At 37.6% G+C, this 15,383-nt stretch overlaps 1 protein-coding gene across 2 annotated transcripts in view; it reads right to left on the reverse strand.

Moving 5' to 3' along the window:
* The window catches only part of wdr7 (WD repeat domain 7), a 101,664-nt gene that overhangs the window by 62,595 nt on the left and 23,686 nt on the right, over positions 1 to 15,383 (reverse strand). Inside the window, exons 19-21 of one of the 2 annotated variants that reach the window (XM_088355668.1) lie at positions 10,573 to 10,670; positions 4,881 to 5,024; positions 1,586 to 1,704 (exon numbers count right to left, since the gene is read on the reverse strand). In XM_088355668.1, the coding sequence (XP_088211794.1) occupies positions 1,586 to 1,704; positions 4,881 to 5,024; positions 10,573 to 10,670 (361 nt within the window). The remainder of the gene's footprint in view (positions 1 to 1,585; positions 1,705 to 4,880; positions 5,025 to 10,572; positions 10,671 to 15,383) is intronic. The other variant, XM_088355669.1, reaches the window with a different exon arrangement.

Genomic DNA, 15,383 nt, shown 5'->3' on the forward strand with positions numbered 1-15,383 from the left:
AAAAAAAAAAAACAAACCCTAACACGGCGCGCCGTTCTCGTTTCCCGGCGCGCAGTTTCGGTGCGGCTTCCGCTTCAAGTCAAGTCAAGTCAAGTCATTTTTATTTGTATAGCCCTAAATCACGAGGAGTCTCAAAGGGCTTCACAGATTGTTACACTATATTACACAAACTATTTTCAACCGACAAGAGGAGTAGGTTATTCGTATGCAACCCCACAGGTCCCCCCAGTTACCCCTTTCCCCCGCGGCCGCCCGTCCGTCGGCCGGAGCCATCCAGGGCCGTGTAGCGCCATGTTGAGCCATCGCGGCCAGGGCGGGAGACGCCGGGCGCCCGACCCGCTCGGCTTGTCGCGGTGTCGTGCGTATCGCGCCCGAAAGTACCCGCGCCGCGGGTTAGGGGCTCGCTCGCGGGAGCGACCGGACGGCACCCGCGGTGCGGCGCAAGTATAAACCCTGTCGTGAACTTGTCTCCGATCGTCCCGGGCGGACGTAAAATCGCCCAGATGTACGACTCTTAGCGGTGGATCACTCGGCTCGTGCTTCGGTGAAGAACGCAGCTAGTTGCGAGAACTAATGGGATTTGCAGCTGCGATTGGCTGGCAACCAGTTCAGGGGGTCCCCTGCCCACTGCCCGTAGATGGCTGGGATGGGCTTCAGCCCCCCCCCCCCCCGCGACCCTAATAAGGATAAGCGGTGCAGATAATGAGATGAGATTTATTTTCTTTTTTTTTTTCTTTTTGAAGGTGCGCCGCTACTTCGCAGATTTTCACTTATCGCGGGTGGTTTTGATCCCCATTAACCGCGTTAAGAGAGGTCCCACTGTACTACTAATTTCTATGCCAATTATACACAAAAAAAGCCATTAGACTTCCCCAGCACCAGTATTGTCACACTCAGGTCTGGCTCATCTCTGAATAGCGGGATGACGCTTTACACCAAAAACCAACAGAAACCAGATGATGAGGTGATGTATCAGAGTTAGATAAAGAGGCTTAAGCTGCTACTTGTAACTATGGAAACCAGTGCCATCTCTTTTATGTGGGGGAACAAACCACTACTTAAAATAACAGCCGGGAGAGGCATGGGCACTGCCAGGCTGTACTTGCTAAAGACACACCAAAGGAAGTGGTGCCCCTACAGCCTTTGCAGTTAAGGAATCTATGAACCGTGAACTACCAGTATAGAAGCTATTATATAAATCCCTTTTTTGTTTTCAATCAAATTACCTTTGAATTCAAAAAGACCTATTAAAAGTAAGTTATTTTTAAAACTGACCAATTAGCTACCCAAGTGTTCTTTGGGGACTACCAGGTACCCATTGAAGGGTGAATCATTCTACACTGCGGAGGGACACACATTTATGTACTTTTTTTCTTCAACTTTTCCTCTACTCCATAGCCACGGTGTTTACACAGCATGAAAAAGCAATGCATCCATTTTTCAACGCCAAAATAATTTCAGCAGTGAAGAGTGAATGACCACAGGTCATTCTTCCATTCACATTTTACATGTAACCCGGATAAGATTACAAGAATTTTCAAAGGTACGGTTCCAGTGTATATTGTAAATACTTTCTGAGCTGTACCTCCAGACAGCGGTCCTGCCATCTTCTTGCCAGCATCTCAAGTAGTGGGGGTCTAAACTTATCCAGGCCCAAGAGGTCAGGGAGCATAACACAGTGCATCGCTGCCAGCTGGCTCCAACCTGGAAATACACAAAAGGTATTTTTACAGAATTTCTGATAGCAAACCAAGAACATATTACTTGCACTCATGCATGCATTTAGAGGTTTTTTTTTTGCTTTAATATCCCACATAGAATGTGTTGGATTTCATAAATTCTGGGAACAGGTACAAAAAAAATATTACATTTTCAGAAAATGTAATATCTTCAACATCTATGAGCACACCAGAACATAAAATAAATACTTATTATGTTTGGTTGCCACATTCTGAGAAACAGCATGACAATGATTGTCCTACAGCCTTGAAAACATGTATACTAATTGTGTAATTATGAAACAGAAGAACAAAAAAACAAGTCTTGATCATTTATAGGGATCAAAACAATCAAACATTTCCACATTGCTTTTAACATCAGTGATTGGAAAGTCAAAAAGCTCGATTAAATCAAACAAAAAATGGCAGAAAATAATGGCCAACAATCCACCGTTAGTGGAAATTTTTAACACATTTGAAATATACTGTCACTGTATTCATCAAAGTTCTAACACCATCAACTATAACATTTCATCCACATACTGTATATCTTTCCAATGTATGCATAAAAAATATAGTAGGTGGATGTTGAACTAACAAACAAGAAACACTTGATTATAGGAACAAATTAACTTACCTCCACAGCTTGAAAACACTAAAGGTTAATATTTGGTACCTATTGAGAAGCAGATTAAATTTCTTTTTTTTCTACAGAAAGTCAGAAAATTTAATTGTGTAATAAATGCAGGCCATGGAACACCCCATACTTTTAGTATTGCACAGGTTATTTACTTTTTTTACATATATTTTCCAGTAGAAAGATTAAATTTAAAATCGTCCCTTTTCATTGATAACAAAGTAATACACATTGCATACAACAAGATTCGATGTGGCTCTCCAGGCTAAACATGTAGTAAATACTTGAGAAAGAAAGGTCAATAGATAAATAGATCCCCGCGACTCTAGTGAGGATAAGCGGCACAGAAAATAAATGGATAAATGGATGTGTTAAATGGAATGATAAGACAAATGGAGAACATGATTTACAAGTGCTTGGAAACTGGTCTCGATTGTAAATTTTAAGCTTAATTTTAATTTTAGCGTAAAATTGCTCAGTGGAATTTTATAATGGTCATATATTTTGTGTATATCACCTCAAATAGCGTAGGTTCAATACATAGCTGAATTCAATATAAATAATACAATAAAATGAATGATTATAAGCATCCATCAAGTTCACATAATTGCTAAGTTCCATGGTCAAACATATGTTGTTGCACATTTTAAAGCTTCAGTAAGGTTCCATGAATATGGACCATAATATGCAATTTTAAAAAAAACAACGTCACTTTACACATTTATGAACACTGAAATGCAGATGCAATAGGTTAAAAAGCTAGAAAATACCTTCATTGAGCCAACAGTAAAAATGTATCAATTACAGAACAGGACAGTCTTCAAAAGCTCAAAGAATTTACAATTCGCCCAATTTTTCTTCTGGCCTTTTTGGTGAAAATCACAAGCATGCAAACGGAGTAAAAAGAAGCACAAAAGCTCACACATGCAACACAAATAAGGACAAGGTATATCATTGGACAACAGTACAATGTACATTAACAACGGAAAAAACTAAATACAAAACACCACAAAACAAAGACTATGGTCAATGCACTCTCAAGTGAAAAAAAATGAATACATCTTCGGTTGTTGGCAAGTTCCAAAAAGCTTGAAACTTAAACACAGCTGTTATTTTTTTTTATTCCAATGAACATTAACAATACATATTGCTGTTCCACCCACTGGATTGAAAGTGAATTGAACACACCAAGACAAAGACTGCAGTAGACACAATCAACGAAGACAGGAGGCAGGACAAGGGGTGGGGGGGCTAAACAAAATTAGATCAAAACAAGACTAACAAAAAAAATGAACATTAATAGAAAGAAACAAGGCTGGGCAATAAATCAAATTAATTTAATTAATATGCCATTTTTAAAACTGGGAATTTGAACTTTGTATTATTTTTAGGTTTAAATTGAATCATTTAAGCGTTTATGCTGAATGATTTTTGGCAAAAAGGGCAAAATGCTTGACCTTATGTTTACAAAGTATGTTTAGTACTTGCTTTAGGCATAATCTATGAATGTGAACAATGCAATAAGACATACTTTGAAGGACTTTTATGCATTAAACGTATCGGTATCGATAACTACTCAAGATATGGGTTTTATTCAAATAAATGGCATTAAAAATCCCTATTTTGTATTTATAAATAACTTTATGATTAATATGATTTGATTTCTATAATAGAGGATTACCAATCTATTGATGTCTTTATTCAAGAACGGCAGCACGAATTTTGTTTCTATGGGTTACGTTTATTCTGTTTTTTTATTTTGTCAAAGGAGATTGCATAGGATGCCACTTCAATCTGGACTTTTATGTCACACTGTTGTTAGTCGTTTTGACTATTATGCACTGTTTACATCATTGGCCCTTCATGTTGCTATTATTTGTCTTTCACACTATTTAGGGCGGAACTGCTTTTTGTGACCATGGAGATTAATTAAAAGGAAAGGGTTCAGGGGAGGGCTTTTAGAACAAGATGATATTTCTTATGAGGTTTGGGCTCTTTCACCTGTTCTCTTTGCAAGGTTAAAATCCATTGACGTCTTCTCTCGTTATATTGACACTAAACTTCAACCTTAACAACAGGGCAATGGTCATCAATATGTATAAAATAGATTATTGCGATTTTTTTTGTACCAGACATATTTTGACTAACTATAAGGTTAGGTATTTTTTTTTTACTTATAAATCAATATAATTTCTTTTTACCCACAAAGGAAATAAAAGAAAAACATTGAAATTTGATTTTAAGGCATGCCTCTCAGACCTACTGAAGTTACAGAAATAGCAGTTTCACTACAATCACTGTTAGAATCTTTGACGTTTATAATCATAAGCTTCGGTCAGCGAATACGGTAATGATTTCCGAACCAAACTTAACATGGCGTGATATTTTATAAATTAAAAAAAAAAGAGAGACAACAGACATAAGAACATAAACAAAAGGGAGAGGAAAAGGGAAGAAAAGAAGATCTCTAAGGATAAAGGGCTGGGAGATTTCCTGAAAGCTGTACCCATCAGTTCAGCCAGTACCTTCATTGACTGAGGGGACGCTATGAGTAGCAGGACCAGGGCTGGGGGAGCCGGGGGCCCTCTGAGGTAGAACCCCAGGGGCCCCCAGAGGCCCAGCAGTTGTAGCGGTAGCAGAAACGGCGCTGGCTGTAGTGGCTAACGCAGCTTGTGAAAAGGAAAAAAAGGAGAAAAAATAGTAAAGTGTGAAGGAAGACGTTAGAAAGTGGGTAACTGTTTGCACACGCACAGACAACATAGAGCAGGGGTCAGGAACCTTTTTGAATCAAAGAGCCATGAAAGCAAATAATGTTATATTAAACAATATTTTTTTTTAGGGGGGGGGGAAGAGCCACACCATATATTTTGAGACAAAATTCAACCAAGCTGCTAAGCCTGCCCTCCAGACAAAAGCTTATTCTTGAGCACGTTTTATTTCACTGTGTGACATTTGATAAAATCCATAAAATAATGATTCCAGACCCTGTGTCCCATATAATTACACGACTTAATATTCGTCTCCCTCCTGCCGTAACTGATAAGTGTTTAGGCTCATTTTGACTGTCATTTGTGTATAAATAATGGTTTCAAGGTGGGAGTAAAGTTCTTTTGTAAAAACTTCACAAAATTCTGAAAACGAGGATCCCAACGTAATTACCTTCGGCGCAGGGTGAGAGAGAAGAGGGAGTTCTTGCCTCCATCCCTACCACTCACCCGATCAGATTCCTCTAGGTGCTCTGCTAAAGTTTCTGAGTAATAAAATATAGTTGTATGGCTTTTCATCATAAAGTGTCTCAATAATAAACTGTGAGATTATTAGATTGTTTAAGAAGCTTCCAATAAATGACACCATTAGCAATGTACAGCCAAAACAAGTTATTTTGGTGTGACACCTAGAGTGTGGTTTAAAATGTGCCCTATATAGTGCATGGCCATAATTGTATTTACTCAACTTCTCTTTACTTAGTAACATGCAAACTCCACACAGGAAGGTTCGATCTCATGACCTCAGAACTGTGCTGCACACGTGCTAAACACAGCGCTGCAGAGCTGCGTAACAGCGTATTTTCATGTTGACAATATCTGAGTATTATTTGCCCTCATGTAGGTGTTAAATCAGGGGATGGTGTCATAATAGTCTATGGTTTGCAATAATCTGTGGTCTGTGCAGCCCTTTGAGACTCTTTGTGATAAGGGCTCTACAAATAAACATGACTTGACTTGACTATTTATTGGACAGGTGCATCGTTTACTTGCCGTCGATTCGGCTTCACCTGCACTGCAAGCAACATTTTGAACATTTGCATGGAATCACTTTTGTCTTCGAGCCACCCATACTCATGAGAAGAGTCATATATGCCTCGCAAGCATTTGGTTCCCAACCTCTGACATAGAGGGAGAAGAATATCAGATTACATTTAATTTCAAACAAAGGCAAATAATGAAACCAAGCAAAGTATACAAATGGCAGAAACAGTGTTGATTCAGTCTGGGTGGAGGAAAGTAAAGACCATAGGAAATTTGAAAGCTGTCTGGTTCCAGGAAGTTTGGAAAGAAATTCCAGATTAAAACCTAAATAACTCATCTTCAACACTTGACAAAATCAAGTCGTATGGTAAAATGCCACATTAAATCAGACATTTTCTTGTGTATTAGAAATGTAACAAGTTGAAACAATTCACATATTTGTAATGTCAGAGAAAAAGGAAACTAAACCAAGCGTGAAATTATTGACAAAGTACATGACAAAATTACAACAAATTAAAGCTTGTCAAAATCCCCCCAAAACTCAGTTCTTAGATATTAGCTTTAGGTTTGATTAACTCTTAAGCTAATAAGTTAAATAAATTAATAACTCTTAACTAAAACCCCCGTGGTCCTGGATTAATTCCCATAGCATCCAATATTGAGCATGGGTGAGTGGGTTGGTGGATCCCTTGACCAATAGGGTTGTAGGGGCACTGTTTTCTTTAGTGTGTCTAGGGCAAGAAGTCAAAACACATCTCTTTCGATTTACCTTCCTATAAATAACTGCCTCGTATACTCCCGCCCCCACCTAAACGGTACGTAGTTGTATTTTTTTAAAGTATTATAATCAGGTGTGCCTTATAGTCTGAATTTTACGCAGGGTTGGGTAGGGTTACTTTAACTGGATTACTTTCTATTACTTTTGGATTACTCCAATATCAAATATGCTAGTAAAAGACAACATGAACTAAATATGAATAAAATTACTAAATTTTGTGCAAGCTTGGGGAGTAACGGAATACATGGGATGGCAAAAATGATTTTGGCAAGCTGTTTGGATTTATTTTCAATTTGTTTCTGTCGCATTTTATGTTAGTTTTGCCGGAGAGAAAGCTTACCACGTGTTGTGAGTCATAATTTTATTCATATTTAGTTTATTTTGTCTTTTATTAGCATATTTGGTATTGGAGTAATCCAAAAGTAATTGAAAGTAATCCAGTTAAAGTAACCCTACTCAACCCTGAATTTACGGTAGTATGATGTTAGATCAAATCTAATGCATTTTCCTTTATCACCTACATTCCTAGTGGCCTAATGGGTAATATTCTTCATTCTCAATCCCGTGATCTGGGATTGATTCCTATTACATCCAATGCTGAGTATATAAAATCAGCGACATTTGTCAACTGATCAATTATTGCTCAATTACGGTAATATATTACCAAAACCTGTTGGATGATTTGATCTGGTCCACCATACATTTCTGAGTATGTCAAAAAAAAGAAGCGAGTCTCTATGTCATTTCTATGAAAAATATGTGAATTTCTTTTAAAAATCTTTTTTTAAACAAATGTATGTATACGTTATGGCACTGAATTGAGCTGACAATGTCCTCTGTAAATGCAATATTTTATTTAGTTTGTGTATTTACCCGCAGGGAAATTGTGAGCAGCGATCAGTCAACAAAACCACACACCTGGTTGAACTGTTTGAGTTCATGGCCAAGCAGTTCCTCTGAATAGACATGAATAGGAGCGTGGCGTGAAGCAGTCCACGTGCTAGTCACGCTTCACCCCCATTAGAGCGTCACAATGGCACAAAGCTCCCTTCCCTCCCACCAAGAACGCAAGTGTGCCATCCGAGGAAAGGGAATGTATAAACAAATGTGCAGGTATTGTACTAGCTAAGAGTGTGTGTGTGTATAGCAGATGGTGACAGATGGTGACTACGTCGCCTTTGGTGAACCATGCCAAGTTCCTGTGCTTCTTTCACAGGAAAATCATTCTAATTAGGCTCTGGTATTATTTTGCTTGTCAACAACAATGATCTTCTGCATATGCAACTCTTACAAGAGACTTGACACCGGGAAAATGTAAAGAAAACAAAATCTATACACATAAAGTTCAATTTAATAAAAACATTGAATATAATATATACCTACATATATAATGTATATTATAAATACATATATATACATATATATATACACACACACACACATATATATACACATATACTGATAACAAATACACAATCGATTTTCCTTCAGAAGAGCTAACATCAATTCATGAAACGTCTTATAATTCAGTTAATTTATGCGGATATTACAAAACATTTGACTTTAAAATGTATGCTTCTTAAGTAAATCATTTGATGCTCGTTATTCTATTTTTTGGACAATTAAAAACTGATTTGATTACAGTGGGACCTCGCTACTTCGCGGTTCCACGTTCGCGGGTTCAGAGCTTCGCGGGTCTAAAAAATAATAATAATAAAATAATAATAATAATAAAATAAATAAATAAATAAACAGCATTTTTGAAGGGTGCGTTACTTCGCGGATTTTCACTTTTTGCGGGTGGTTTTGGGCCCCATTAACCACGCTAACCGAGGGATTACTGTATTTTGTTTCGTCTCTGTGATATAAAAAAAAAAGAGTAAATGAATAGTAAATTGTTTATTATGTTTTCATTATAAGACACTTGCAAAGAAGTTTGCTGAGAATGCCAGGGTTGTTCGTTCTCATCTCATTAGCTGTACCGCTTATCCTTATTAGGGTCGCGGGGGGGCTGGAGCCCATCCCAGCCATCTCCAGGCAGTGGGCAGGGGACACCCTTAACTGGTTGCCAGCCAATCGCTGGGTTGTTCGTTATTTTGACTATTATTGTTGCACAGAGTTGTTTGTTATTTGGACCCACTGTTTGTTGGTTTTACTTCTGTTTCGCACTGATGTTCCTAATTTTTACTATTATGCACTATTCACATCATTGTCAATATTGGCCAATCATATTGCTGTTCTTTGATTCCCAGACCCCTTAAGGCTGACCTGCTTTTTGTAACATAGATTTAATAAAAAGTAAGGGCTCGGGGAAGACCTTTTCGAACAAGTTGCGATTTCACATCTCAGAGTTTGGTTATGTTCACTCCTGTTCTCCTAGCAAGTTCAAAATCAATTGGTGTCCTCTCTCTTTGAGTGTCTACTAAACTGTAAACTTATCAATATGCTCAATAACAAACCTTTTGAGTTTTGTACCTGATATTTTTTGTTGTTCAAATTTAATTTAATCGTTAAATTACAATAATAAACATACTATACAAATGATAATTTCTAAAAATAACAAAACTGTTTACTCCCTCCACATAATTTTCATTAGGCCCTTGATAAGAAATCGTCAAGTGAAGCCAAGATTATTTATATAGCCATTAATCACAAAAAGTTCCAAAAAGTTGTAATGACTACAGACTATATTAAAGCATCCCTTGATGTAAAACCTGAATGAGGCAAGGGAAAAAAAAAATCAAAAACCTCAACATAGAGAAATGAAACAGTAACAGTACATTTTCCACAAATGTATTCGTAGTAATCAATACTATACAAAATTGTGGCAAATCAAAACATTGAAATCAAATCAAAATGAGAATTTAAATTCAAATCCAGGATGTTTAAAAAAAAAAAAAAGCAGTAATGAGCAGTAAATATTACAGAAATTACATGAGAAAGGCTCATGAAATTTAAAAGTTCTAATGTTGAAGATCAAAAGATTTATTCTTACAAATCTAAATGAGAAATTAAAAAGCAAGTTGATTATGTGAAAGATTTCCCAGATTTTAATTATGCCTGAGACACAGCATACATCAAGTCAGTAATCCAGCTCCTGCCAAACACGCTGAGACACATCTTTGTTGATATAGTCTTCAGCAGATTACCATTTCTATTATTTTAATATACAAATGATCTGCTCTTGACTTAGTACAAGGAAATACAAATATTTATTATAATAATACATTATTAATATTCAAAGAGCATCACACTTTTTGAAACACCCTGTACAATTGATTGAGGAAATGTGTATCGAAAGTCATCCATATATTGCTTCTTATATTCAATTATTGATTCTTTACCCATTAAGTGCTATTGACAAACATATAAAACAGCTGTAAACTGGACATGACCAAGTTAATAAAAGATGCATTTGATGGGCAAAAGACCCCCAAAACAAATAAGTATTAGGAAGGTTGAACTCCAGCTGTTCGACCTCAACCATGTCAAAATTGACAAAGGGGTCCGTTAAGACCCACTGAAAAAGCAAAACACCAGCAGCTTCCTTCTGTGATATATATTTTTTTTCAAGTCCCAGTGGGATTTATTGTCAGCGGGCTACATTATGAACCCCCGCCTCTTTCCCAATGTCCCAGCAGGGCCCGAAGGGTGTGTAAAGCAAGCGCCCTCCCTCCTTTTGTTAGTTACCTTGTTTGATCTGGGCTTGTAACGCCGGGTTTGAAGGCTGTGGGGGTGTGGCCGGCATCCTACGAGGACTCTCCGGGGTTCCTCCTGGTCTGGGAGGCCTGGAGCAAGATCACAAAGACAAGGCATGAAATATTAAAGGAATGGGCAGGAGAAAGGTGGAAGAGCACAAAAAAAGGCACGCTCAAACCACCCGCACGCACATGCGCACACACACTAAAGGGAAATTGTGTGCTCAGGCGCTTGCATTTTTAAATAAGGACACAATCCTGCATCTGAGCATACCAAAGAGTGATCAACTTTGGAGAAAATAAATATTCAATAAGATTAACAAAAGACGCTCCATGAGCATGTTTAATGCAGACATTTAGCGATGAAAAACATACATATTTTAACTTTCATGCTGTAAATGATGGTGGCCTTTTTCCGGTAAGGAACTGGAATTTAAAGCAGGAATAATAATAACTCTAAAATTTAAGGGTGGAAAACACATCAAATTAAAAATTTTACTTATGGCAGTGGTATAAATATTTCATATTCAGCGTTGTTACACCTTCATCATGGACAATTTCAAGCACTTTTTAAGGACTTTTAAAGCCAATTGTTCCATTTCTCCGGTTAGCATATTTGCCTAACGCATGAAAGGTCCCTGGTTCAAGTCCGGGTGGAAACATTTGTTGGCCTGGAGAGTGACGGGAGCCACCATGCTGTACTTGTTTAAGACACACCACAAGTGAGGGTGCTTCTATGACCATATTGGTCAAAGGATCCAACACACCAGCTCACCCACCGTTAAAAAAAGAAATCCGGTGTGAATTATGTATTTTGAAGATTCACAAATATATTTGAAATTTTCATATGCGATTTTTAATCTTGCTTGTAAATTTATTAAGCACATTGTTTTTAGATATTGAGTAAATTGTGAATATATTTGATTTTGAGACTGATCTTTCCCCTTATAGCTGTTAAAATGACAGTTATATGGAGCTTACATTTTAAGTTGCAGGAAGTTCTTCCCATTACAGTTTACTTCAACCACTACCTTAATTGTTTCGCATTGCTCATCATAAATGTTAATAAGTGATGCGTAATCCTTGAAGTGATGCACATTTTATAGTGTCCTGTCTAGCTGTCGCACGCAACCGACTTCTTGGACGCAACCTGTAGGGGGCAATGACGCTTAATAGGACAACGCCATACAAAGTAATGTAAGCGGACAGTTACCACAAGGGAAGAAATGCATTGGCAAAGCGAAGCTACCAGAGAGCAGTGTCAGTGTCATTTTTAAGCAGACTTGTTGTGAAACAAGGCAATAAATTCAAACATTTACAAGCAATATTCGAGCAATTTTCAATCCTTGAAAACACACAAATTTAAGTATTTCTTTTAGGATTTCAAACACCTGTACGAACCTTGTAGAGTTGTATCAGTCAAGAGTTGAGTACACAAAAATGTTTTCAATTAACAAAACTGTGAAAACATATCTTGCGACTTATAGTTTTGTTCTCTTTTTGTTGTGGCGAAACAAAACTGTGAAAAATATATATACTATTGCATGGAACTGTAAATGTATATACCTTGTGAATTATTTTGTGTTTTTTAGATTGCAGCTGCTAAATGTCATTGCATTTAGTTTCATAGCACTATTGTTCCAATGCACTATTGTTTTTCATTGCATTATTATTACAACTCAGGCCAGTTTTTCTAAGCACTATGTTATTTATTCTGATAGTCTTCATCTTTTTTCTCTTCAAAGTCTTTATTACATACTTGACCCAAAAGTGCCATGTCTTATCTTGATGCATACAATGTTTCACAACATTGATATCAATGACAATAAAACCAATTATATTTTGTTCTATTAATAGGTTTATCGGTCTGGGAAGAAAGTGATAATAGTCTTTGCAGATCATAAGGAATCATAAAAAAGTATTTTGGGTGAGATAAGTTTTAAGGTGTTTTAAACAGGAAAAAAAACAATGTCTAAATCAACGTTTCTCAACCTTTCTTTCATTAAAAAGTGTAATGGCACAACAAAAATATTTTGAAATTAATTCAGGCAGCAGCTTCTTGTTTTTTAAAGCTCAAATTTCTACAGTGCATCCGGAAAGTATTCACAGCGCTTCACTTTTTCCACATTTTGTTATGTTACAGCCTAATTCCAAATTGTATTAATTTAATCCCTTATCTCAAAATTCTACACAAAATACTCCATTATGACAATGTGAAAAAGTTTTTTTTTTTTACTTTTTTTGAATTTATTAAAAATAGAAAACTAAGAAATCACATTTACATAAGTATTCACAGCCTTTGCCATGAAGCTCAAAATTGAGCTCAGGTGCACCTTTTTTCCACTGATCATCCTTGAGATCTTTCTACAGCTTAATTGGAGTCCACCTGCAGTAAATTCAGTTGATTGGACATGATTTGGAAAGGCACACACCTGTCTATAAGGTCTCACAGTTGAGTGTGCATGTCAGAGCACAAACACCAAGCATGAAGTCAAAAGAACTGTCTGTAGACCTGCAAGACAGGATTGTCTTGAGGCACAAATCTGGGGAAGGATACAGAAAAATGTCTGCTGCTTTGAAGGTCCCAATGAGCACAGTGGCCTCCATTATTTGTAAATGGAAGACATTTGGAACCACCAGGACTCTTCCTAGAGCTGGCCGGCCTTCTAAACTGAAAGATCGGGGAATGAGGGCCTTAGTCAGGGAGGTGACCAAGAACCCGATGGTCACTCTGTCAGAGCTCCAGCGTTCCTCTGTGGAGAGAGGAGAGCCTTCCAGAAGGACAACCATCTCTGCAGCAATCCACCAATCAGGCCTGTATGGTAGAGTGGCCAGACGAAAGCCACTCCTTAGTAAAAGGAACATGGAAGCCCGTCTGGAATTTGCCAAAAAGCACCTGAATGACTCTCAGACCATGAGAAACAAAATTCTCTGGTCTGATGAGACAATGATTGAACTCTTTGGTGAGAATGCCAGGCGCCATGTTTGGAGGAAACCAGGCACCGCTCGTCACCAGGCCAATACCATTCCTACAGTGAAGCATGGTGGTGGCAACATCATGCTGTGGGGATGTTTTTCAGCGCAGGAACTGGCAGACTAGTCAGGATAAAAGGAAAAATGAATGCAGCAATATATAAAGATATCCTGGATGTAAACCTGCTCCAGAGCGTTCTTGACCTCAGGTTGGGGCGAAGGTTCATTTTTCAGCAGGACAACGACCCAAAGCACACAGCCAAGATCTCAAAAGATTGGCTTCAGAACCACTCCGTGAATGTCCTGGAGTGGCCCAGCCAGAGTCCAGACTTGAATCCGATCGAACATCTCTGGAGAGATCTGAAAATGGCTGTGCACAAATGTCTCCCATCCAACCTGATTGAGCTTGAGACTTGCAAAGAAGAATGGGCAAAACTGCCTAAAGATAGGTGTGCTAAACTTGTGGGATCATATTCAAAAAGACTTGAGGCTGTATTTGCTGCCAAAGGTGGACCAACAAAGTATTAAGCAAAGGCTGTGAATACTTATGTAAATGTGATTTCTTAGTTTTCTATTTTTAATAAATTCAAAAAAAGTAAAAAAAAAAAACTTTTTCACATTGTCATAATGGAGTATTTTGTGTAGAATTTTGAGATAAGAGATTCAATTAATACAATTTGGAATGAGGCTGTAACATAACAAAATGTGGAAAAAGTGAAACGCTATGAATACTTTCCGGATGCACTGTAAGTTGACAGAATAGTTTTTGTTATCATTTCTTCTCACTGTGTCTCAGCGGGTAATAGATTATTAATTGTGGTTAATTACGTTGTTGTAATTTGGGGTTTTTCAAGTAAAACTGTGGGTTAATCTATTGCTTTTCAACAAATATAAAATGAGTAAATATCATCTGCTAGTGAAACTTATTTTTTTTTACTTTATTTTTTTTTTGTAAAAGAATGAAACGATAACTAAAATCAGCAAATGTATGTGCAATATTTTGACTTTATTCGATTTCTATTAGGCGGCACGGCACCCGAGTGGCTAGTGTGTCTGCAGCACAGTTTTAGTGTTATGAGATCAAATCCAGCTACCAGCCTTCCTGCGCAGAGTTTGCATGGTCTCCCCGGGCACTCCAGGGTTTCCCCCAACATTCATAAAAAAATGCATGTCAGGTTAATTGGCCGGTCCAAATTGTCCCTAGGAGCGAATGACTAAGTGATTGGTCCATCTTTGTGTGCCCTGCGACTTGCTGGCAACTAGTTCAGGGTGGCCCCTGCCTAGTGCCCGAATATAGCAGGGATGGGCTTCAGCGCCCCCGCAGCCCTACTGTGGATAAGCTGTGCAGACAATGGATGGATTGATTTCTGGTATTTTTTTCCGTTTAATCTGAAATCGCTTCATCAAACAAAATAAATATTTCCCTGTACTTCCCCATGATCAGATTATTTGTATGTACAATGATTAAAATTTAGTCTGACGCCACCAATTTATATAGATGAATGTTTCAGTAGTTCAGCTGATCACTGGATTAAGACAAAAATGTTGAACAATGGCTTACATACTTGCAAATATAAATAGGGACATTTCTTGGGCCACTGGTTGAAAAACACTGGTCCAGATAAGCTATACAATTCATGGGCCACATTATATTTAGAAAAACTGGGATGCTTCAGGTGATTTTTCAATTAAACACATGTAAATCCCATATACTAATATTTTGTTGTCACCAACATGAAGTAAATGAATAACCTATATATTATGTTGACAATATGTGTATTATTTGCCCTCATGCAGGTTTAAGTTCAGAGAATGGTGTCCTAATAGTCT

The sequence above is a fragment of the Urocampus carinirostris genome, chromosome 16 (assembly GCF_059441175.1).
Source record: "Urocampus carinirostris isolate Australia breed hairy pipefish chromosome 16, RoL_Ucar_1.0, whole genome shotgun sequence".
Classification (NCBI taxonomy): Eukaryota; Metazoa; Chordata; class Actinopteri; order Syngnathiformes; family Syngnathidae; genus Urocampus; species Urocampus carinirostris.